General features: G+C 63.4%; 4 protein-coding genes across 5 annotated transcripts; all 4 read right to left on the bottom strand.

The window, feature by feature from the left end:
* Window positions 1-2,620: 2,620 nt before the first annotated feature.
* Window positions 2,621-5,698, bottom strand: SBK2 (SH3 domain binding kinase family member 2). Of its 2 annotated transcripts, none has more exons than XM_029073058.1 (4): window positions 5,439-5,698; window positions 4,961-5,232; window positions 3,980-4,182; window positions 2,621-3,610 (listed from the first exon to the last, which is right to left on the bottom strand). In XM_029073058.1, exons 2-4 carry the CDS (start codon window positions 5,190-5,192, stop codon window positions 3,017-3,019), a joined length of 1,029 nt encoding a protein of 342 aa, XP_028928891.1. In that variant the 5' UTR covers window positions 5,193-5,232; window positions 5,439-5,698; the 3' UTR covers window positions 2,621-3,016. The 2 variants fall into 2 exon arrangements, with proteins under 2 accessions (XP_028928891.1, XP_028928890.1); XM_029073057.1 differs by having other exon boundaries at window positions 4,961-5,206.
* Window positions 5,699-7,596: 1,898 nt separating this feature from the next.
* SBK3 (SH3 domain binding kinase family member 3) lies at window positions 7,597-11,239 on the bottom strand. The gene is made up of 4 exons (XM_039913292.1): window positions 10,905-11,239; window positions 10,244-10,372; window positions 9,093-9,341; window positions 7,597-8,664 (listed from the first exon to the last, which is right to left on the bottom strand). Exons 1-4 carry the CDS (start codon window positions 10,953-10,955, stop codon window positions 7,948-7,950), a joined length of 1,146 nt encoding a protein of 381 aa, XP_039769226.1. The 5' UTR covers window positions 10,956-11,239; the 3' UTR covers window positions 7,597-7,947.
* Window positions 11,240-13,296: 2,057 nt separating this feature from the next.
* Window positions 13,297-15,092, bottom strand: ZNF579 (zinc finger protein 579). The gene has a single exon (XM_016226723.3). The coding sequence runs from the start codon at window positions 14,932-14,934 to the stop codon at window positions 13,561-13,563; it is 1,374 nt and encodes a 457-aa protein (XP_016082209.2). The 5' UTR covers window positions 14,935-15,092; the 3' UTR covers window positions 13,297-13,560.
* A 1,111-nt stretch (window positions 15,093-16,203) lies between these two features.
* On the bottom strand, window positions 16,204-19,980 carry FIZ1 (FLT3 interacting zinc finger 1). The gene is made up of 2 exons (XM_029073050.1): window positions 19,874-19,980; window positions 16,204-18,692 (listed from the first exon to the last, which is right to left on the bottom strand). Exon 2 carries the CDS (start codon window positions 18,597-18,599, stop codon window positions 17,178-17,180), a length of 1,422 nt encoding a protein of 473 aa, XP_028928883.1. The 5' UTR covers window positions 18,600-18,692; window positions 19,874-19,980; the 3' UTR covers window positions 16,204-17,177.
* Window positions 19,981-22,199: the final 2,219 nt, after the last annotated feature.

Genomic DNA, 22,199 nt, shown 5'->3' with positions numbered 1-22,199 from the left:
TTTCTGTTGCAGTTTTAGACAGGTTTTCTTGTTCACTCCCCCACGGAAGGAGGCAGATTGGGAGAAAAGGAAGGAGGACAGGCGGTCCCTCTCTTTGGCATGGTTCTCCCCCTCTGCCCCTCACCCCCGCCTTCCCCTTCCCCGGGGACAGTGGGAAGGTAGGGAGGGTCATGAGAGATGGGAATGGCAGGGGAAGAGATGGTGAGGTGGGGGCGTCCGGTGAAGGCCGGAGTAGGGGCCTCTGAGGTCACGGTGTCTTGCTGCCCAGGGGGCTGGGAAGGGAAAAGGCCACGAGGGTCCGGTTACTCGGGGAGATGGGGCAGGGGGGCGGGGTACGAGATGAGGAACCCTCTGATGGGCTCCAAGCAACTGCTTGAGTGCCGGGCCGGAACGCCGGGAATTCTCCACTCCCTCACTCTGGTTAAGCCGGGAGACTTAAATAGACTCTGACGGGGGCAGGGAGAGAGAGAGCCAGGCTCTCGGAAACAGGGCATGGGGATCCTGGAGGTCTGGGGGCGAAGGGAGGAGGCCGGAGGGGGCGGGGGTCACCGAATGCTTGGTGGTCGGGAAGGCAGTTGGGGAGCGTGAGGAGAGAAAGAGCCAGGACCTGGGAAGCCTGGGAACGTGGCTTCCGGAAGAAGAAGGGGGACGGGCGGGAAGGGAAGAGTCGTTCCAGCGGCTCTCAGGAAGAAATTCGGGGAATGGGAGGAGGGGAGATGCCAGGGCCTTGAAGGCCTTGGAGGCCTTGGCTCCGGGTCCTGCCTCTCCACACACTATTCAGCTCCAGGCCCTTTCCGGAGGGAATTTGGTCTCATTAACACCAAGCCCACCCTCAGCCTCAGCTCCAAACAGATCCGTGTATCATCGCGAAGAAGTACAGCTCCGGCCTCCATTAGCTTCAGAATTCCCCAGCCCGGGGACTCTTCTCCTCCTCCTGGTCATCATCATCACTACCATCATCGTCATCATTCACAAAACCGACTCTTGGGATCTCCTGATCTTCGGAGAGGCGAGGTGAGGGCCCGGTTCCCAGGGAGTGGTAAGGGAGTAGGCCGAATTCCAAAGACCGGCTCCCCCCGGGGAGTGGTCATGGGGACTGGGGGGAGGAGCGAGGGGGACACTCCAGTTTTGGTCTTCCACTGTCTGAGGGCAGTAGAGGGGTGAGGGAGTGAGGGAGTGAGGGAGGGAGCGGAGCAGGAGAAGGGGGCTGGAAAGGGCAACCCACCGCCTTGGGCCGGGCCCGGTGACGGGCTCCCCTCTGGGGAGACGGAGCAGGGTAGGAGTGTGCCTCCTTCACTGTCTCCTTCCTTCCCCCGGCACTGGGGGTGTTGAGAAGTCTGAGCTGTGAGGGGTAAGGGGATTGTTCTTTCCTCCTTCCGACCCTTCCTCTCTAGCCACCGGAGCCCCGACTTGGAAGCGTGCGTTTAATTACCCAGTGACCCTCTCCCCACCTGGCAGTGGCCTCTAAGCCCAAACATCTGGCCCCCGGGGGCCCGGTGCCAACCAAGACCCAGGCCGGGCCACGGGGACTGGCTCGGAACTGGCTCGGCCCCAGGGTGCCACCCACGGGGATAGCTGAGACCTCCCAGCTGGCTGCGGAAACCAAAGGCTCCGGAGGACTGGCTCTAGTGAGTTTCAGGGCGGAGGAGGGGGCCGTTTCCCCCTCAGTCCCCAGCCCCTGGACCTAGAAGCTTGAAGCCTGAGGCCCCTGAACCTCTAAGGTCCCGGAACGCCGCCGAGCCTTCCACCCCTCCAGGCCTTCGCTCTTCCGCCCCTTCCCCTCTCGGGCCTGGTCACAGAGTCCAGAACCACCTCCCTGATCCCCTAGGCTGAGCCCAGCCAGGATCCCTGCTGTCTGATTAGAGCTGAGAGGGTCTCTCCCCCTGGCCCACCCCCCAATTTCTGTATCTTCCCCCTTCCACTCTGCTTCACTTTAATTTGCAGCAGGGACCTCTCCTAGCTCCCTGGCATTATCGCCTCTCAGCTAATCTCTGGCAGTTGCCTGCAATTAACACTCTCACTGCCCCCCCCCCACCCCTCCCCTTTCCCCCTCAACCTTTCCCCTCCCGGCCGCTGCCCCCCCACCCCAAGCCAAGTTCCTGTCATTCCCACCCTAATCACTTTGGCTATTTCAGGAACCTGTTAAGAGCGTATGAACCTGAGATACCCCACCTTCCCCTCGGCCCTCATCTCCTCCGGGAAGACCCCTCTGATTCAGGGGTTGGTGAGGAAAGGGGGACGAGAGGGGGGCTGGGTTTTCCTTCTGAAGGCCCAGGTGGATTTAAAAGCAGGAGGAGCGACCCCTTCCTTCCGGGTGTTCTCCTGGGGGGACGAAGTAGGGGGGCGCAGGACATGGGATATGTGCCCCCACTCTGCCCTTTAGCTAGGCGTGCTGCCAGGTTGGGTGGCGGGAGAGGAAGAGAGAGTGTTTGCAAACACAGCCGGTAGCAGCGGCAGCTGCCAGAGGACGGAGCGGGCCGGGGACGGCCGCTGGAAACCAACGGAAGATCCAGATGGGCGCTAGCCAGCTCCTGAGGCGGCTCTCTCCCCGTTCCCACCCCACCCCCACCCCGGCCCCTCCCTCCCACCTTTTCCCTCCCTCCCAGACCTGGAGCGCAGCTGAGAGGAAACCCTCTATGGGACTTTATTCTCTAACTGGAAAGAGAGAGAATCGGGAGGGAGAAGGAGGGCGGGGACCAGGAAGTGGGGAGGGGGTGTAGAGAGGCGAGGAGAGGAGAGTCGAGTGGGGGGCATTCGATAGACATCTGTTGATTCGGAGGAGAGGGAGAAGAAGAGGTGCAGACGAAGGAGAAAGACAAGAATAAGGAGAGAGATGGGCAGAGAGAGAGACAGAAGAGGGAGAGATGGGCAGAGGTGAAGAATGAGAGACGAGGAGGGAGTGAGAGATCTCCACCCTAGGCCCCTGCTGCCCATCACCCCGTCTCGGGAGCCCAAGAGAGTGGTCCCGGAGGGGGGTCGTGGGTGGGAGACCCCAGCCCCTTCGCCCCAAGCCCGCTCACTGTGCATCGTTCTCCTCCTCTCCCCGCCCTCCCTCGCCGTCCCCGCCCCGGACCGGCTCCCTCCAAGCCTTGCCCAGGTACCCTCGAATGGAGCCCACGCTCCTCCTCTCCCGGGGACTCAGGGCCAGAAGCCCCTTCAGCAGCTGCGTGGCCGGAGGGGCCAGGCCCGCCCACGGGGGCGGCCGGTCCCGGGGGAGGCCGGACGCCTGCCAGGCCACGAAGTCGTCGTAGGACGGGTCGTCGGGCAGCGGGCGTTCCCAGGGGAAGTAGCCGGTCAGCAGGCAGAAGAGCACGACGCCCAGGGCCCAGGCGTCCAGGGAGGGCTGGATGGGGAGGCCTTCGGGGCGGGGGGGCGGGGCGCAGAGCTCGGGGGCCGTGTAGGGGATGGGGCCCCCGGCCAGCCGCAGCAGGGTTCCCCGGGGCCGCGTGTGGCCGAAGTCGGCCAGTTTGACCCTCTGGCACTCGGGATCAAATACCAGGACGTTCTCGGGTTTCAGGTCCCGGTACACTAGGCCCCGCGAGTGGATGTGTTCCAGGGCCGCGGCTAACTGCTCCGCACAGCGCTGAGCCGCGGGCTCCGGGAGGCCGGCCTGGGCGAGGGGACGGAGGGGAAGAGACCGGTGAGGCTCCCCATCCAGCCCCCAGCCCCCCAACCCTCCCCACCCGCCAGGCCTCGGTCTCCCGGGCTGGTGGCCCGGGGTATGAGACTGTGAGGGGGACAGGGACTGCGCCCGACCTGATTAGCTTGTATCCACCCCAGCGCTCAGAACAGTGCTCGACACAGAGTAAACGCTTAACGGATACCATTATAATAACAATAACTATTATTATTCTTCAAGCCTCTTCCTCTGCAGCGGAGGGTTCCCACTGTACAGAGCCCTGCCACCCCCTGGGTTTCCCCGCCTTCCCTCTCATCCCCCTGCCCCGTCCCCGGCCCTCAGCCCCATCTCCCTGCCCACCTTGGGCTGGATGAAGGCGATGAGGTCCCTCAGCGGGGCGGCCTCGGTCAGGAAGCCGTAGCAGTCGCGGGACTCCAGGCCGATGCCGAAGTTGGTCACGATGCCCGGGTGGGAGCCGAGGGCCAGTCCCACGCAAAACTCGTACAGGAAGCTGTGCCGGGGGGTCAGGTCCTTGGGCAGGAGCTTCAGGGCCATCAGCGAGCCTGGGACGGGTCCCGGGGGCCAGCGTGGAAACAGAGACCTCTTTTACTGAGACTCTGGGCTCTAGACTGAAAGCCCCCTCTAGACTGTAAACTCGTTGTGGGCAGGGAACCTGTCTGGTAACTCTGTTGTGTCATACTATCCCAAGCGCTTAGTACAGTGCTCTGTATACGGGAAGCGCCCGGTAAATGCCATTAATTGATTGCGAGCCCCAGGTGGGACAGGGACAGTGTCTAACGTGATTATATTGGCTCTATCCCAGCACTTTTACAGTGTTTGGCACGTAGTAAACCGTTTAACAAGTCCCACCATTATTATTACTACTACTACTACTACTACTACTACTAACAATAATAATGATCAGGGACGCCCTGGATTTCTCTTGTTGCAGTTCCCACCACCCGCTCCGGTCCTTCTTCCTTCCATCCCTGGTGGTCCTGCTTTGCAGCTCCTGGGTCTCTTTACCCCTCTCTCCCCTCCCTGTCTCTCCTGCTCCCAGGGCTCCCCGCCCCACCCCGGGCCAGCCCAGCGAGCCCAGTTTGCGGCACTGGATCGAAAGCAATCCATCCTCCTGTTCCCTCCCGCTTCGACCCCCCTTCCGGCCCCGTGAGGAGACCCCAAGGCCACGGGCCAGAAAGCCTCACCCCATCCCGTCCAAATGGCGGGGGGGGGAGGACCCCCAAAGCCTTCCCATTCATGCCCACTCAGCCCCCCAGAGAGAAAGGCCAAACGTGTGGCTCCCGGACGTCCCCCTCCCACCGTCCGGTCCCCGCCCGGTACCTCTGCGGCGATGGGAGACCAGCAGGACGCGGCCGAAGCGGCCTTGGCCCAGCTGGCGGACCTCGTGGTAGAGCTCCCCGATCTCGGTCCGCACCAGGCTCTGAGACGTCAGGGCCAGCATCTCCTCCAGGACCAGGGCGGCCGCCTGTCCCTCGCTCAGCTCCTCGGGGGTCAGGTCCCCCAGCCCCAGGTCTCCCTCTCCAGGGTCCCCCTCGCCCTGTTTCCCTGGCATGGCTTCGGGCAGCTCTGTAGCATAGGCGAAAAAAGAGGAGCTGCGGGGGTAAAGGGTTGGTTACCTGCCCACCGTGGGGGGCGGAGGTGTATATGTGTGTGTGTGTAGGGACTCGGGTTGGGGGCCAGGGGGTGGACCGGTTGTGGGAGCTTGTTTGTAAATAGCAGGGGAGAGGTTAGGCTGACTGCTGGGTGGAGAAGAGATTGGAAATCAGGATTGGTTGGGATCAGGACGGGAGTCACTTACCGGGTTCGGCTGGGGCTCCGGGGCTGGTCTTAGGTCAGGGGTCCGGGCTCAAGCCTGGCTCCCTCCTGGTATTGGGGTCGGAGGGGGCATGTAGCCGGTACCTTGACCGGGGATGATCCCCTAACACTCCTCCCCTTGTGGACTCGGTTTCCCTTTGAGTGAAAGGCCGGGTGCGGGGTTTTAAGGGATTGGGTCCCGGGAGACCGGTAGTAGGAGGGGGAAAGGCATTGGGCACTTTTGGTGCCCGATTCGTGCCTGCCTCTCTCTCTCTCTCTCTCGCCCTCACCCCCCCCCCCCCCCCGTCCCCCATGCCCCGCTTCCTCAGCCTCTCGCCCGAGGGTGAGACCAACCAATTCCAAGGAGACGCCCCCGGTAACCAAAGCAAACAGCACTGGCTGCCTGGTTGGTGGCGGGGGGGCTGGGGGGGGGGGAGGTCGGAAGGAAAGGAGAGGGACCCCTCCCCTCAAGAGAAGACAGATGTGCCCCGCCCCCGAGGGCCCGGAGGTGGGGGAGAGCTGGGGCCCGAGGGCAGGATGCCTGGGTCCTGGGGATGGAGAGAGGCCAAGAGGGGCTCCACAGCTTCGTCTCCATCAGCCACCCCCACCGTGGGCTCGGACGTCCTGCTCCAACCTCCCTTCAGTGACCCAGGTGTCCCGTCCCCAGATTCCTTCGCTCCCCGAATCTCTGGACTCCCCCCTCCCGGTCTTCTGCTCCGTCCCGAGGTCCAGACCTCCTGGGTCCTTTGCCCACTCTGACCTCCCCTCTTCCAGGGGGTGGGTTTCGGGTCTCTCCTGCTGTGGCAGCTGTTGTTTGGGTCCCCGCCAGCCCTGCCCCGGGAATAGAGGTGAAGAGCCCGCCTCTTTCTTTGGGGAGGGGGGTGTTGTCCCTGAGGCCCCTCCCCCTTCAGTTCTCACCCCCACCCACCCACCCACCCACCCCCCGACACACATCGGAAGCCAGAGCAACTCCTCTCTGTGACCATTCAGGGTATTGACCGGCTGCCTCTGGCTGCCTGCGAGCTGGGCATCCAGCTCTCCTTTTGCAGAACCCAGGCGTCCCAAGCCCAGCCCCCTGCTCCCTCCAACCGCCCTCCCCACCTCTTCCAGTTGCCCAGCCACCTGCCTCTCCCCTCATTAATATCTGAGCTCATCCCCTACCGCATAGCTCTGGAATCTCATTGTCTCATACCCCCGAACCCCCCGGGGACCCTCCCCCGACCCCGTACCCCCCAGTTCCTCCTCCAGCCCACCCCTCCCACAACCCCGCTACTCCCTTCTTAAGACCCAGGGGTCCAGACCCACAGGTCCCAGCCCCCCCAGTCACCGCTTCCCTTCCAGGGCTCGGACTTTCTGGCCTTCCTCTCCCCTGACCTCAATTCCAGCCTCCTTCCTCCACGGCTCGGGCTGCCCCTGGAGACCCGAGGCGCACTGAGGTCATGGCAGCTGGTTCGGGGCTGTGTGTGAGTTGTGTGTGCGAGTGTGGAGATGGGGCGGCGGGAGAAAGAGCCTAAAGAGGTGGCAAAGAGAGACAACACACACCCCACCCAGATATAACCTCATCCACCCCGTTGGCTGATTGGGTCCCGTTTGCAGTAGGTTTGGGGGGATAGGGAGGTCTCTCTCTCTCTCTCTCTCTTCCCCAGAAAACATCTGTCTGTTTTTGAGGGGCATCCCCTGCACCCCAGTCTTCCGTCCCTCGGACCGTCCGTCCCCACCTTGTCCGGGCCGGGGCCTCGTTGGGGATTCGGCCCGGAAAACTCTCCGTCCACCAGCAGGGGGCAGCACCGACCCGGCCCCCTTTTTTCATGGTCTTTTATTAAGCGCTTACTATATCCTGGGCTATTTGTTGAGCCCTCACCGCCTTCATCCCCATTTTCCAGACGAGGGAACTGAGGCACAGAGAAACGGAGCGACTTGCTCCAGGTCACGCAGTAGGCAAGGGACGGAGCCGGGATTAGAACCTCGGTTCTTCTGACCCCTAGGCTCCGGTTCTGTCCACTAGGCCACGCGCCTTGATTTGGGGACATTTCCTATCCCCCTCTGCCCGTTTCGTACCCCAGATTCTGCCCACATTCTCCAAGTTTCATCGTCCCCCCGATCACCTGCATCTGCTTTCCCCCACTCTGCCCTTTTTTCTCTTCAATCCTCACATTCTCGAGTCTCTCAAAAAAATCTTTAATTTATAAAAAAAAATCCCCACACCTGAAACACGCTGCGTCCCCTCTCACCTCTTCCCAGGCACCTCCTTCTCTGTCCCTCCTTGAGACTTTGACCCTCTTACAGGGTTGGGGGGCGGTTGGGGAGACTGAGGCACAGAGAAGAAGAGGCCTTGCTAGGCAGGTGACTATCAAGGAACTTGCCAAAGGAGTGGTTTGGGGTGCAGGTGAAATCCGTCATGGCCGTCTGACGCTCTCTCCTGCCCAGCTGCTCTCTCTCCTGCCCAGCTGGCCCTCGTGATGTGTGGTGGGGGGAGAGGGAGATTGTGGAGGAGGAGGGGAGTTACCTGCTGGCTACCATTCAGGACGCCTGTCAGATTCAGCCCTCAGCAGAGGAGGGGGAACTGTTGTCTTGTCCCCTTCCCCCGTGCCCTCTTCGTCAGTCCACTCTTCCAAGCTGGACTCTCCATCCCCTAAGTCCTCTTCCTCCTCCTTCCTCTTCTCCTCCTCCTCCTCGCCCCCGCTTTCCCCTCCCCGCTCCACACCCCAGTCGGCCTCCAGGGCTTCCAACACGGTCAGGGGCGGGCGACGTCTCTCGGGGTCGAGGGCCAACAGGCCCCGGAACAGGGTCAGGGCCGCAGGGCTAAAGCCGCTCCAGGGAAGGGGAGGTTCCTGTGGGGGCCAGGCGTTCAGCCAGGTGGCAAAGGCCTCGAACGCTGGGTCAGGGGCCAGGGCTACCTCCCAGGGGAACCGGCCGGTGGCTGCCGTGAAGAGCAAGACGCCCAGACCCCAGGAGTCCAACGAGGGGTCCAGGGCCAGCGTGTCCGGCGGGCGCACCAGGCAGAGCTCGGGGGGCGCGGAGGGCAGGGGGCCCACGGGGGCGGCGGCCGGAGCCCCCTCAGGCCGGCTCAGCCCAAAGTCGCCCAGCTTGACCCTTCGGCAGCTGGCGTCGAAGAGCAGAACGTTGTCGGGCTTGACGTCGCCGTGCACCAGGCCGTGGCCGTGGAGGAAGTCCAGAGCCCCTGCCAGCTGGCCGGCCACCCGCTTCAGCCACCGCTCCGGGAGGCCTTTCTGCGGGAGGAAGGGGCAGTCGGGGAGTCCGGCGGTCAGCGGTGGTCAGCGCTCGGCTCCTCCCTATCCTTCACCAACCCAGCAAGGAGGCCGAAGGTGGACGTCACTTTTTTTAAGGTATTTGCTAAGGAATTTTTTTGTCTGTGCCAGGAACTGGTGTCGATATGAGCTAATCGGTTTTGACAGTCTGTGTCCCATGTAGGGCTCACGGTCTTAATCCCCATTTCACAGGTGAGGTAACTGAGGCACAGAGAAGTGAAGAGACTTGTCCAGGGTCACCCAGCTGACAAGTGGCGGATCTGGGATTAGAACCTTCTGACTCCCTTCTTTGCACCTCTAAGCCCTCCTTGTCCCCCTTCACCCTTCTAGCATCCTCGTATCTCCCCCCGACCACCGGTTCCCACGGCCCCCCCGCCCCTGAGCCTCACCCCATCTTCGAGAAGGGAGCTGAGGTCCCCGTGGGGCGCCAGCTCCTGCATGAAGCCGTAGAGCTTCGGGGTCTCCAAGGGCGGGGGGAGGGTCCGCAGCAGCCCTGGGTGTGAGGAGACGCAGCGACCCACCGTGAATTCACGCAGGAAGGAGGTGAAGGGCGTGGAGGCCTTGGGGAGGAGCTTCAGGGCCAGGGCCGCAGGAGGGGGCCGGCCGGCGGAACCTGGAGGAAGGGACGCAGGGTCAGCCTGGGGAAAGGCCGGCAAGAAGGGGGGAGACAGGGCGTGCTCCCTCCGCCCCCCTCGGTGAACCAGAAAGCATCCAGGAGAAATGGTGAGAAGGGAGGCCAGGGAGAAGGCCTGCCACAGGAACCGTGGGGGGAAACGAAGACAGATAAAGGGGGAACTGAAGGGAAACGCAGATCAAAAACAAGATTCAACCAACGGGGTGAAAAGGGTCAGGCAAGGGAGATGGACTGACCATCAGGGGGATGTGAGAATCAAGGCAGGAATGTGACTGGGAAGGGGAAGCTGGGGAGATTCAGGAGCCTAAGGAAATGGGGTCAGGCCAAGGGGAGATGATATGGAAGGATGGGGTGAGATATGTAGGAAAATTGGGCAGGGGGGTGGGGGGGGTTACACCTGTCGGCCTGGGGGACCAGGGACCAGGGTTGGGAATGACCCACAAATGGAACTGACCAACGGATCACTCAAATGATCCACTGGTGGAGGTCAGCTAGGACAAGGGGGAAGCCCCTAATCATAATAGACAATGCGGTATTGGTTTAGCACTATGTGCTAAGCACTGTACTAAGCGCTGGAGTAGATACAAGATCATCAGGTCCAAAACAGTCCCAGTCTAAAGGGGAGGGAGAATGAGGGAGAACAAGGGAACAGATCTGTCCATGGTCACCCAGCAGGGAAGACCAGCCTGTCACCCCCTTTTCGTCTCCTCCCACCCTGGGTAAAAGACCGCCGCCACCCCCACCCAGCGCAAACACTACGACTCTCGGGGTGGCTCAGGGCAGCCTTCCCAGTCTTTAGGCCAGGAGCCACGCCAGAGGCTTGGAGTCGCAGCTTCCACAGCGGTAGGGATCGGGAGCCAGAAGATCCCTCCAGGAGCCCGGCTCACTCTGGGCCCGGGGCCGGACCAGCAGGACGCGGCCGTAGGAGCCGCTGCCCAGGTCCCTGAGCAGGCGGTAAGCAGCTCGAAGTCGCACGGTGGTCAGCTCCCGGGCCGTCTGCTCCATCAGCCGCTCCAAGATGACCGCGTTGTCCTCCTGGGTGGGGGGGGACCCAAAAGGGGAAGCGGGGATCAGGGTCCGGGCCTCCCCCGCCACCCCCACCACCGCCTCCCGGACTGGTGAGTCACACTGAGTCACACCGTGATGGACATGGGCAACTGTCCCGAGTGGCCATGGGCATTAGGTAACTGTGTTGACTTCTCCCCTCAGACCCTCCAACCCCACTGTACCCGGACCCCCACCCTCCAGAGCCTAACCCTCCCCAAGGGTCGCCCGACTCCCTTGCCGCCGCTCCATCCTTCCCCGCAAATTCCTAGCCATCTCCCCGGCCCGAATCCATTCAGGCCCCAGACCTCCCCACATCTTCTCGTTCTTGCCGCTTGGCCTTTAGAGTCTGTCCATTTGTCCCCTGGTTCGACCTCGCCTTCTGGCTCTTTTCTCCTCTCTGACTCTCTCCGATCCATCTTTCTCCATCTCCATCTCTATTTTCCCCATCTCCACAACTGTGCCTCTCTCCGTCTGGGTACCTGTCTCCATCTCCGTCTGTCTCCCCTGTCCCCAGTCTTACCTCGAGTTCCAGCCCCCCTCTCTCCGGGGTTTCTGCATCCCCACACTCCATACCAGGATCTTCTGGGTGATTCCCGGGCAATCAGACCAGTCCCTAATTCTAAATGCCCTTCCCTCAATGGCCTCTTGTCTCTGTGTTTCTGAGTCTCCCCCTCTCTGTCTCTGATTCCCTCCTTTTTGTCCCTTCCTGCCTGGCTCTGTTTCCCCACCTCTCTCCTCCTTTCCTCTGGGTTCACCCTGCTCTGTTTCTGCCTGTCTGTGTCGGGACAGGGGTTCTTTTTCTCTGTGTGCGTGTGTGCGTGTTTTTCTGTCTCTGGCTCTGTCCCTCTCTTTCTCTCTTCAACTCAATCTCCCTCGCTCTCTTTGGCTAAGACGAGAAGGCAGGACAGGGGCTGTCTTATCTATGACGGGGACACCTCTCTCCCCCGCCCCAAAGCTTCCAAACTTAGCCGCCACCGGGCTGCGGGCCCAGGACAATGAGTGGACAAGGGGGCATTGTGACCGCCCCCCTGGGACTAGAGATGAGAGGGTTGAGGGGAGGGAGCAGAGAGGTGGGTGGGGGGCAACTGCGAGGATCCAGGGAAGTGATGGAGTGGAGATTGGGAGGGGGCAGTTATGCATTCTGGGGAGAGGGGATAGATGCGGGGGGAGGGGGGCAAGGGGAGCAAAGGGGACCTGGGGAAAGCAGATGGGCAACTAGGGGAGCCGGTGACCGGGGGAGCTAGGGGAGATGTGGGAAAAATGGAAGACCGGGTGGGGAAGAGCTGGGGGAGATGGGGTTGGGGAGAGATCTCTGTACTCTCTCCAGACTCTTATGACCACTCCCAACCAGAACAGCAGAGGAACGGACACGCAGATGGATCGTGCTGGTACTGGATTTCTGCTCTTTTCTCTGAAAGGAGGCCTTCCCCCATCCCCTCCCTCATCCCCTCCCTCATCCCCTCCCCTATCCCCTCCCTTCTTCAGTCACCTGTCTCCCCGTTCCTGTTGGGAGCCTGGGGGGGCAGGGACACATTCAGAAATGCAGGAAGAAGGCTCAGAAGAGGCAGGGGGCAAGGTTAGCAGGCTCAGGGAAACGGAGCGAGCAGAAGGGAGCAAGGAGGGTAAACGGAGTCACTAAACAGAAGCTGAGTGTCAGAGAAAGGGGTCGCCTTTTGTCCAACTCCCCCCACCTTCCCTCTCCTCCCACAGCCTCCCTCGATGGCTCTCGAGCTGCCTTCTGACCTCGTTCTATTGAGGCTGATGGGAGACCAAACTGGAGGGAGCGAGCTGGGGGTGGGGGCAGGATGCCTGGGTCCCAGAGAGGAACGGTCAGTGATTCCTGATCTCTTGGCTGTACCCATCCCTCCCTCTTGGTCCCTGGGGACGCATACCACCCGCAGCTCCGGCTTTTCACCTCCCCTTTTAGCACCCCTGCCCCCGGGTCACCCGGGCCCAGCGGCCCGGTCAGCCCCCTCCGGCCTCAGCCTGAGTTCCATCCCCGGGGAACCGGGGATCTGGGGCTGGGGATTCTTGGTGGGACAACAAGCCAGGTACCCCGGAGGTGGTGGGACAGACAAGCCGGGCACCCCAGAGTGGGGAGTACCCCAACCTTTCTGTGTCCGCCTCGCCGGTCCCCTTCTCTTTGGGTCTGTCGGTTTAGTCACGGGGATTCTGGGGTGACGTGGGGAGTGTCGTCCTCAAGACTAAAGAGTCGGGGCACCTAGAATCTCGGTCGTTCTCCGGATTGGGTCCCCCCCCCCCCCCCCGCTCTCTCCAGTCTCCGATAAACCCCACATCTTCCCGGCTGCCCTCACTCCTGCTCCCCCGGATGCATGCCGGGAGCTGTAACTCTAACCCTGTCATCGACACCCACACTCACAGACTTCACAAATTCACATTTATTTCCCTCCCGGGAACGGTGAGGGGTCATGACACTGTACTGAACAGACACAAGGGGCGGAGGAGGGGGACAGTGACTGACCCGACCTCCCCACCCCAAAAGACACATAGAGTTCAAGAGGCCTCCTTCCTCGGCCTCCGGAACTCCATCCCCGCCCCTCTCCCCACACACAATGCCACAGCCCTGGGGTCTGGAGTAGTGAGAGAGACTGAGGACATGGGGAGACGGTGGCAGCCACTCCTCCCTTTTATTTCCTTCTGCCCCTCCAGTCCAGGGAGAGTTATTAATAACAATAATAATAATAATGATAATGGTATTTGTTAAACGCTTACTACGCGCCAAGCGCCGTTCTAAGCGCTGGGGTAGATACCAGGTAATCAGGTTGTCCCACGTGGGGCTCACAGTCTTCATCCCCGTTTTACAGAAGAGGGAACTGAGGCCCAGAGAAGTGAAGTGACTCGTCCTAGGTCACAGTGCAGACGGGCGGCGGAGCCGGGATCAGAACCCACGACCTCCGACTCCGAAGCCGGTGCTCCTTCCGCTAAGCCCCGCCGCTTCTCTAGAGTTAGGGGGCTCTGAGCAACGAGGGGAGGGACGGAGTTGGCGGTGGCCGGACGGAGCAGGCCACGACCTCCCGAAGTCCCCCCGTCTTTTTTCCTCCGTGTCCCCTTTCACCCATCCCGGCTCCCGGCCGGAGGTCTCGAGGGCACCCCGGAGTCGAGGCTGGTTGGGGGGGGAAGGGGGAAGGGGCGAGGCCGGGAGGGGAGGGCATCGATCAGGAGGGCCTTGCGCTCAGGTCCCCCACATCTCCTTCCTCCTCCTCCTCCTCGTCCTCCAGGTCCAGCATGAAGGCCGAGTGGTCCTGGCTGTCGAAGCAAGAGGCGCTGAGGAAGGCGGGGGCGGGGGCGGGGGCGGGCCGGGGCGGCGCGTCCCCGCCGGGGGAGGCCGGGGGCGGCCCCGGGGGGGAGCCGGGGGGCCCGGGGGTCCCCCCTCGGTGGCAGCGCTGGTGCCGGAGGAGGCTGTAGGCGCGGGAGAAGCGTCGGGCGCAGAGCGGGCATCGGTGCGGGCGGTCCCCCGCGTGCACCTGGCGGTGTCGGGCCAGGTCGGCCAGCCGCTTGAACTCGCGCTGGCAGAGCACGCACTGGAAGGGGCGGGCGCGGGTGTGGGTGACCCCGTGCTGCCGCAGGTGCGAGCGCCGCCGGAACCGCTTCCCGCACTGGGGGCACGGGAAGGGCAGCTCGCCCGTGTGGATGCGCGCGTGGGCCGCCAGGTCGTAGCGGCTCTTGAAGGCCCGGGCGCACACGCCGCAGGCGTGGGAGCGCCGCTGCCCGTCGCCGGCCGGCCCGGGGCCCTCGGCCGCCTCGGGCCGGGCCGGGCCCGGGGAGCCCGCGGCGGGCGGGAGCTGGGCGCCGTGCACGCGGCGGTGCTGGCGGAGGTAGGAGGCCAGGCGGAAGGCCAGGCCGCAGTCCGGGCAGGAGAAGGGCCGGTCGGGGGAGTGGACCAGCCGGTGGCGGGAGAGGGACCAGGGCCGGGCGAAGGCCTTGTGGCAGACGGGGCACTGGTGGCGCTTGGGGGCCGGCGGGGGGCCCTGGGCGGGCGGGGCGGCCCCGGGGCTGAGGCAGGGGTGGGCCTTGAGCTCGCCCTTGGTGGGGAAGGCCTGTCGGCAGCGCAGGCAGAGCAGCGTCCAGTCCTCTTGCAGCAGCACCTGCTTCTCCTCGGGCTGGGCCCCGCTCGAAGGCTCGGCTTCCTCGGGGTCCCCCCGGCCTTCCTCCTCCGCCTCCTCCCGCCTTCGGCCTTCCTCGTCCTCCTGCTGCTGCTGCTGCTGCTGCTGCTGGCCGCGGCCTTCGTCCGGCTGCTCCCCGTGGGCCTCGAGCAGGTGTCGGCGCAGCTGGCCGGGGTCGGGGAAGCGGCGGGGGCAGGCGGCGCAGCGGAGCGGGGGCTGGGGACCGTGGGCGCGGCGGTGGCGAGCCAGGTGGGCCGGCCTGCGGAAGGCTTTGGGGCAGAGCGGGCAGGCCAGGGGCCGCTGGCCGCTGTGGCTGAGCCGGTGGCGGGCCAGGTAGTAGGGGAAGCGGAAGCGGCGGCCGCACACGGGGCAGGGGTGCGGGGCTGGGGGGGACCCCTCCCGGGACAAGGGGGGCGCCGGGTCCATCCTCGACGGAGCCCCGGACCTGCGGCAGGTCCGGCGGCAGCAGCGGCGGCGGGAGGGGCGGGAGGAGGTGGTGATGGAAGGTCACCGGGGATGGACAGGCCAGTCCTGCCGCAGCCCCCCGCCCCTCCAATCCCCCCCCCAGGGCGGAGGGGCTCCGGCTGCCGACCCGCGGCTCGGGGGCGAGACCCCTCCCCTCCCCTCTCCTCCCTCCCCGGATGCCCGGGTCCCCCGGGGGAGCCGTTACCTGCGGCCGCAGCCCGCCCAGCCGCTTCTTTCTTCCCCCGGCGCCGGCTTGGGGAGGGGGGCGGGGAGGGGGAGGGGTCTGCCTGTCTGTGTCTATGTGTGTGTGTGTCTGTGTGTGTGTGTGTGTGTCTCCGCTTTCACCGTTCCCCCTGGAAACAAGATCCGCGGTCGGAACTCCAGATAAGAGATTTTTCAGCCAAGGGAGCCGAGGTGGGTGACCAGATGGGAGGAATGAAGGGTGAGGGGCTGCCGACGGGGAGCTCCGCGGCCTACCAAAAAGCCTGGCCTCCGGGGAACGCTCCCCCTCCTGCCTCAGTTTCCTCCATCCCCGGCCACTCCCTCCTTGGGGAACACTCCCCCTCCTGCCTCAGTTTCCTCCATCCCCCCCCCCCCGTTAATAATCATCGTGGCCTTCGCTAAACGCCGGGGAGATGCCAGATCAGGAGGTCAGATCCCATCCCTGTCACGCCCGAGGTTCGCGACCTCGGCGGGAGGGAGAGCGGGTCTGGCATCCCTGTTTTCCAGGGGAGAAACTGGGGCAGTTTCTCTCACTTGTGACACTGGGCCCATGCCCCTCCGCAGCTCCTAACCCAGGATGCAGGGCGAGGCTCCGAAGAGGGGTGGCGGGTGAGGGTCTCCTCCAGCAACCAGCCCAGGGGCCCGACTTGAAAGGGACTCGGGGTCAACGTGTGGCGAAAGGGGGAGGGTCCGGCCCATCTCTCGGGGAATGACCCGTGGCTCTGAGAGGGGAAGGAAAGGGGTAATGATAACAATCGTGGTCTTCGATAAGCGCTTACCGTGCCAGGCACCGTGCTAAGCGCTGGAGTAGATAGAAGCTAATGAGGTTGGACGCGGTCCCTGTCCCACAGAGGGCTCCCAGTCTTCATCCCCATTTCACAGATGAGGCACAGAGCAGTGAAACGACTTGCCCGAGGTCACGCGGCAGACAAGCGTCAGGGCCGGGGACTCCCGGGCCCGGGCTCTTGTGAAAGGTAGGGAAGGGAAACATGGCGATGAGGCGATGGCGACTGTGGGGTCACGGACTTTATTCGGGGCACCGGGTCGCATTTCTCATTCTCATCTAATACTCTAGGTAAGGTGGGGGGGGGGGGGGCGGGGGCAGTGCTCTATACAGAACAAACGCTACAAGTTCAGATCGGAAATCGGGTCCTCCCCTTTATGGCTCCTCCATTTCCCATCTCCCCCTCCCTCACACGGAGAGTCACATGGAAGAGGAGGGGATGCGATGGGGGGTGGGCTTCCCTCACCCGCTCCTGGGCCATGAGGAGAGAGAGGCGGTGACAGATGGAAACACGGAGAGGTGGAGACAGAGACAGATGGGAAAGAACTCTAAAAACTTAACTTTAGGGGAGGGGGTGTCTTTGGGGGCAGGGGAGGGAAGAGGTACTCTGGCAAGGGGGTGTGTGTGTGTGTGTACGGGCGTGCGCACGGGCGCGGGCGCACACCTGCAGAGGCGAGACTAAACATCGAGGTTCACCCCGGGAGGCGGAGGGGGAATCACCACGGGTCTGGGTAAATCTATGTAGCTGGGGGCGAGGTGCGTTCCGGCCCAGACCTCTTTAGGACGACGGCGGAGGACGAATCCTGACCGGTCCGATATATTCAGCTGGAGGGGCGGGGGTGGACGGGGGAGGACGGGGGTCCCCTCTCCAGCAGAGGAAGGGCATCCCGGACTAGTCTGCTCTCAAGAGCAGGGGGTGGGGAGGAATCCGGACCAGCGTCCTCTAGGCTGTGGGGATGACCGCCTGGATCGGTCTACTCTGGAAAGCCGGGAGGTGAGAAGAAAGGAAAGGGAGGGAAAAAAAAAAGAACAAATCCAGGCCGCTCCACCCTGAGGTCTAAGAGGTGTGGGGGAGGAGGAATGGCATTTCTGCCCAGGGTGGGTCCATTCCACGGGGGCCGGGGGGGACGGGGGTGGAGGGGTCCATTTTCCCGCCCAGTTCATCGGGGGAGGATGGATCCGGGCAGCTGGGGTCAGCTCAGTCCATGCCCCGGTGCAGCTTGAGGTGGCGGGAGAGGTTGCTGAAGGTGATGAAGCCCTTGTGGCAGACGGAGCACTGGAAGGGCCGCTCCCCGCTGTGCAGGAGCCGGTGCCTCTTGAGGTAGCACTCGTGGCGGAAGAACTTGCCGCACTCGGCGCACTGGAACGGCTTCTCGCCCGTGTGCACCAGCACGTGGCGGTCCAGGTCCCGCGGCGAGCGGAACAGCTTCTCGCACTCCGAGCACTTGTACAGCTTCTTGGACGGGCGCTGCGGGGGCAGAGGCAGGGGGAACCCGCCCGCCCCGACCTCGTCCCCTTCCCCTACCCCCTCGGCCCCCTCGGCCCCGCTCACGCCGTGCACCGCCTGGTGCTCCTCCAGGTCGGCCACGGCCGCGTAGCTCTCGCCGCAGATGCCGCAGCCGAAAGCGGGCGGGCCCGAGTGGGCGTCCAGGTGTCCGGCCAGCGAAGCGGCGCTGGCGAAGAACGTCCCACACTCGCACTGGTACAGGCTCTCAGCCGGCCGGCCCTCCCCGCCGTCGTCTCCTTCCTCCTCCTCCTCCTCCGCCGCCGCCGCCGTCCCGCAGCAGGCCGGGCACCCTTCGCCTCCGCCCCCTAGGCAGTGGGGGCAGCCCCCGGGCCCGGGCCTCCGGCCATCCTGGGCGTGGGTCAGCTTGTGCCGCTCCAGCAGCGAGGGGGCGTTGAAGTCGCGCTCGCACTGGGGGCACTTGAAGGGCTTGACGTCGGTGTGGGCCAGCCAGTGGGCCCGCAGCTCACCCCCCCGGGCGAAGTGGCGCCCGCAGGCGCCGCAGCCGTAGGGGGCCAGGACCCCGGCCTCCCCCAGGCCCCCGCCCGGCCCGCCCCTCCCGCAGGCCAGGCACGGCCCCACCTCGCCGCTGGAGGCCGGGGAGGTGCAGACCGGGCACCAGGCGGAGGCCGAGTTGGAGGAGGAGGAGGCGGAGAGGGCCGGGTGCAGGGCGGCGGCCGGCGGGGCCGCGGCCAGGGGCAGGCCGCGGTGCTGGCGCTTGAGGTGCCGCCCGAGGCTGGAGCGGGAGGAGAAGCGCAGCTCGCAGATGTGGCAGCAGTAGGGCTTCTCGCCGGTGTGCACCACCTGGTGATGCAGGAGGCCCGTGGAGTCGCGGAAGCCCTTGGGGCAGACGGTGCAGCGATAGGGCCGCTCCCCGGTGTGGCTGCGGATGTGGTTGACCAGGTTGAAGCTGTGTTTGAAACTCTTGGCGCAGTGAGGGCAGGGGAAGGGCTTCAGGGCCGTGTGCCGGGCGAAGTGGCGCCTCAGGTCCGAACGGTAGCGGAAGCTCTTGCCGCACTCGCTGCAGTGGAACGGGACCCGGGAGGGCGGCAGGGGCGCGGGGCAGGGCGGAGGGAGCCCCCCGGGGGGCGAGTCATCCGGCTCCGCCGTGGACATGGCAGGGGGGGTTGGGGGGAACGGGGAAGGAAGAGGAAAGGGGGAGTGGGAAGCGGGAAGGGGGGAAAGGGGACCGGGGAGCAGGGCCGGTCTCTGTGGAGGAGAGAGCAGGCGGGTCAGCGGGGCTGGAGGGGGGGGAAGGCGCAGAGGCCTGAGCCTTCCCAGCCTTTCCCCATCCCCTCTATCCGACTCTCCCCCGTGCTCAGTACAGCGTTCTGCACGGAGTTACGAGCTCGGTCCCTTCCGCCGATCGCCGGATCGATTCCTCCCCCCTCCGGACCCACCCCCTTGACTGCGAGCCCGTCGGTGGGCGGGGGCTGTCTCTCTCCGTTGCCAATTTGTACGTTCCAAGCGCTCAGTCCAGTGCTCCGCACAGAGCAAGCGCTCAATAAATACTACTGAATGAACGAAGGAGAAGCAGCCCGGCGCCGTAGGTAGGGCCCGGCCCCGGGAGTCCGAAGGTTATAATAATGGCATCCGTTCGGCGCTTACTCTGTGCGTAGCACCCTTCTAAGCGCTGGGGTAAATACGAAGTGATGGGGTTGTCCCACGTGGGGCTGGGTGTTAATGCCCATTTTCCAGATGGGGCCAACTGAGGCCTCGAGGAGTGAAGTGAGGGGCCCGGGGGGAGCCGGCAGACACGCAGGCGGGGCCGGGATTAGAACCTCCGACCCCCCAATTGCGGCCTCTCGCCCCGCCACCTGCCCGCCGTGTGACCTTGGGCCAGTCACTTGACTGATCCGGGCCTTCCGCGCCCTCATTTGTAAAACGTTGGGGGCAGGGGGGCGGGGAAGCCCCACGTGGGACGGGGTCGGGCTCCAGCCCGATTCGCTTCTGGCTCCCCGGGGCGCTTAGGACGGAGCCCGGCACGTAGTGAGCGCTTAACGAAGACCACCACGATGCTGCTGCTGCTGCTGCTCTGGTCGCCCCCTCTTGCAGCTCCCCCCGGGCCCTGCCCCCCTTCCCTCCTAAACCTTGGTGCCCCCCCCCGACCCACTTTCTCCCTTAAGCCCCTCCCCCTTCCAAGGGGCGGGGGGGCGTCTCTCCCCGTGCAGGCTCCGCCCCCCCCAAAGCCCCTTCCCCCCCACCTCCTGCCTGTCCTTGCCCGACTCCTGCCCCCCCCCAACCGGCCCCTTCTTCCTTCCCCCCCCACTAGGCTTCCCGACCGCCTCGACGCCCTTCCCCGAGCAGGAGCGCGCGAGGGAGGCCCCCGCCGGGACGGCCGTGCGTGGAGGGGGGGAGACGTGGCTTCGCTCTCCCCTTTAATTACTTACACCTCCCTCTGGGCGCCGACATTTTGGGCCGCGGGGAGCACGTCATTTCCACCCGAGCGGGAGGAGCGGCCTCCACTTCCGCTCGGGGCCTTCGGCCCTCCTGCCCTCCTGCCCACGCTCCTCCCTTCCCCCCTCCACTTCCGCCCCCTTCCCCCGGCAGCGGGCGGGAGGGAAGCGAAGCCACGGCGGCGCCATCTTGGATGAGGGCAAAAAATGGCGGGGCGGGACCCATCTTAGCTAAGGGCAGGCGAGAAGGGGGGGGGGGCAACAGAAAAACTCTCTCGGGAAGGAAGGGAGGAGCGAGTGAGGCGACGGACGCCACCTCAGGGACGTTGAAGCCATTCCATTCGAGAGTTCTCGGCCTCTCTCTTCCTCTTGCCCTCACTCTGTCCTTTCCCTCCCTCTGTTCCCTCTCTCTGTCCCTTTTTTCCCCTCCCTCTGTCCCTTTCTTTCCCTCCCTCTTTCCCCCTTTCTTTCCCTCCGTCTTTCCCCCTTTTTATCCCTCCCTCTGTCCCTCATGCTCTCTCCCTCGCCAGCACGCCTGGAGCCGACGCCATCTTGAGTGAGGGCACGCTCAGAGGCAGGATAATGAAGCCGGCCACCATCTTGACTCCGGGCCTCAGGGGCCTTAGGCGCCGAGGGATCCAGGCCACCATTTCCCTCAGAGCCGTTCTGGCCTTCTGGGGTCAAACTGACCGGACGGATAGGCTAATTCCCCTCTTTAGCGACCCAAAGTACACCCCCCTGCCCTGTGTTAGAAGGTTTATGTTAGAGAAGCCTCGTGGCTTAATGGAAAGAGCCCGGGCTTGGGAGTCAGAGGTCGTGAGTTCTAATCCCGGCCTCGCCATTTATCAGCTGTGTGACTTTGGGCCAGTCACTTCACTTCTCTGTGCCTCAGTTACCTCATCTATAAAATGGAGGTTATGACTATGAGCCCCACGTGGGACACCCTGATTACCTTGTATCTCCGCCAGCGCTTAGAACACTGCTTGGCACATAGTAAGTGCTTAACAATTACCACCATTATTATGTTTTACGATCAGTTTTTGCGTCGCCTCAGATTGGAATGAACTCTGTTCTTTCCAAGAATTGGTCATCTATCCCTCTTCCCAAATTGACCCCTCATTCGCTCTTGGGAAGGGGAGAGGAAGGATAATGAGGAGTCGGATGCTCCTTCCCCTGGACCAGACACATATCCGCGAGAAGGTGTGTAATAGAGAAGCGGCATGGCCTAGAGGAAAGCGCCCGTGCCTGAGAGTCGGAGGACCAGGGTTCTAATTCTGCCTCGCCATTTGTCTATCTTCACCCCTCAACTCAGAGAGGAAGAAACTCCCAGTGGCAAATGGGGGAGTTGGATGATAGATCTGATGGGATTAGTTTTTTCAGCGCCTCCCTCTGAGTCTTGAGTCCTTTGTTTCTTTTTGCATCTAAGGAGCATGCCCACCAAGAAGAATTGGGGGTTACTGGCCCCCCACAAAGAAGACCTGAAGGGCCACTGCCCACCCAAGAAATGGAGGCCAAGCACTAGCCTCACTCCCATTTTTATTCCGACCATCACAGGCACTTTCTCCAGGTGGAGGTTGCCCCCCTCTCAACGATTCCCCTTTTCTCAATGCCCTGTCACCGATTGCTGCCGTGAAAATGTGGTGTATCTGCGAAGGGGAGGGAGTGAGGACTCCGTGTCCATCCTTCTCGATCGCTCGCTCGTATTTATTGAGTACTTACTATGTGCAAAGCACTGAACTAAGCACTTGGGCAGTGCCTGTCCACAAAGAGCTGACAATCTATAACAATACTTGTGTTTGTTAAGCGCTTACTATGTGCCAAGCATTGCTCTAAGCACTGGGATAGATATATTTTAATCAGGTTGGACCACTTCCCCGTTCCACCTGGGGCACACGGTCTTATTCCCCATACCTCCAAGGTCTATAAAATCTACAGTCTTACCTATACACTTCCCCTGCATTTGCTCTCTGCAGTCTCACTTCGACGTCAGCCCCTGACCCCCACTCCCTAGACTCCCCGCCTCTTCCCGTCCCATTATTGGAGCTGCCCCCACTTCCCCACACCAGTCCTCCACCACCTCCTTTGTCCGTTTCTTTGCGCCCTTACACCCAGGCTGCTCTCACAGAGCATCCCTTCCTACCGTAGGTATCCTTTTCCCAGAGGCTAAGGGGGCAATATTCCCCACCACCTCTTGAGCAGAATTCCCAGACTTGCTCTTCCCAGGCCTCTGACAAGAGCTGAGTGTTCCCAGTTGGGGTGGAAAAGACCCAGAAATGACAACTTTCTAGCCTGATAGGGTGTAAATTTCTGCTCTCACCAG

Source organism: Ornithorhynchus anatinus, chromosome 10 (assembly GCF_004115215.2).
Source record: "Ornithorhynchus anatinus isolate Pmale09 chromosome 10, mOrnAna1.pri.v4, whole genome shotgun sequence".
Classification (NCBI taxonomy): Eukaryota; Metazoa; Chordata; class Mammalia; order Monotremata; family Ornithorhynchidae; genus Ornithorhynchus; species Ornithorhynchus anatinus.
Note: the sequence above shows the minus strand (reverse complement) of the source record. Positions and strands in the feature narration are given on the sequence as shown.

What these genes read in the sequence shown, in the direction of transcription:
- SBK2 (XM_029073058.1), bottom strand. Translation starts at nt 5,192, where the DNA reads ATGCCAGGGAAACAGGGCGAGGGGGACCCTGGAGAGGGAGACCTGGGG. An exon ending in GGTCTCCCATCGCCGCAGAG is followed by an intron (nt 4,183 to 4,960) that starts GTACCGGGCGGG and finishes GACCCGTCCCAG; the next exon opens with GCTCGCTGATGGCCCTGAAG. An exon ending in TCGCCTTCATCCAGCCCAAG is followed by an intron (nt 3,611 to 3,979) that starts GTGGGCAGGGAG and finishes CCCCTCGCCCAG; the next exon opens with GCCGGCCTCCCGGAGCCCGC.
- SBK3 (XM_039913292.1), bottom strand. Translation starts at nt 10,955, where the DNA reads ATGGAGTGTGGGGATGCAGAAACCCCGGAGAGAGGGGGGCTGGAACTC. An exon ending in GAGGGGGGCTGGAACTCGAG is followed by an intron (nt 10,373 to 10,904) that starts GTAAGACTGGGG and finishes CCCCCCACCCAG; the next exon opens with GAGGACAACGCGGTCATCTT. An exon ending in GCTCCCTTCTCGAAGATGGG is followed by an intron (nt 8,665 to 9,092) that starts GTGAGGCTCAGG and finishes TTCCTCCCGCAG; the next exon opens with AAAGGCCTCCCGGAGCGGTG.
- ZNF579 (XM_016226723.3), bottom strand. Translation starts at nt 14,934, where the DNA reads ATGGACCCGGCGCCCCCCTTGTCCCGGGAGGGGTCCCCCCCAGCCCCG.
- FIZ1 (XM_029073050.1), bottom strand. Translation starts at nt 18,599, where the DNA reads ATGTCCACGGCGGAGCCGGATGACTCGCCCCCCGGGGGGCTCCCTCCG.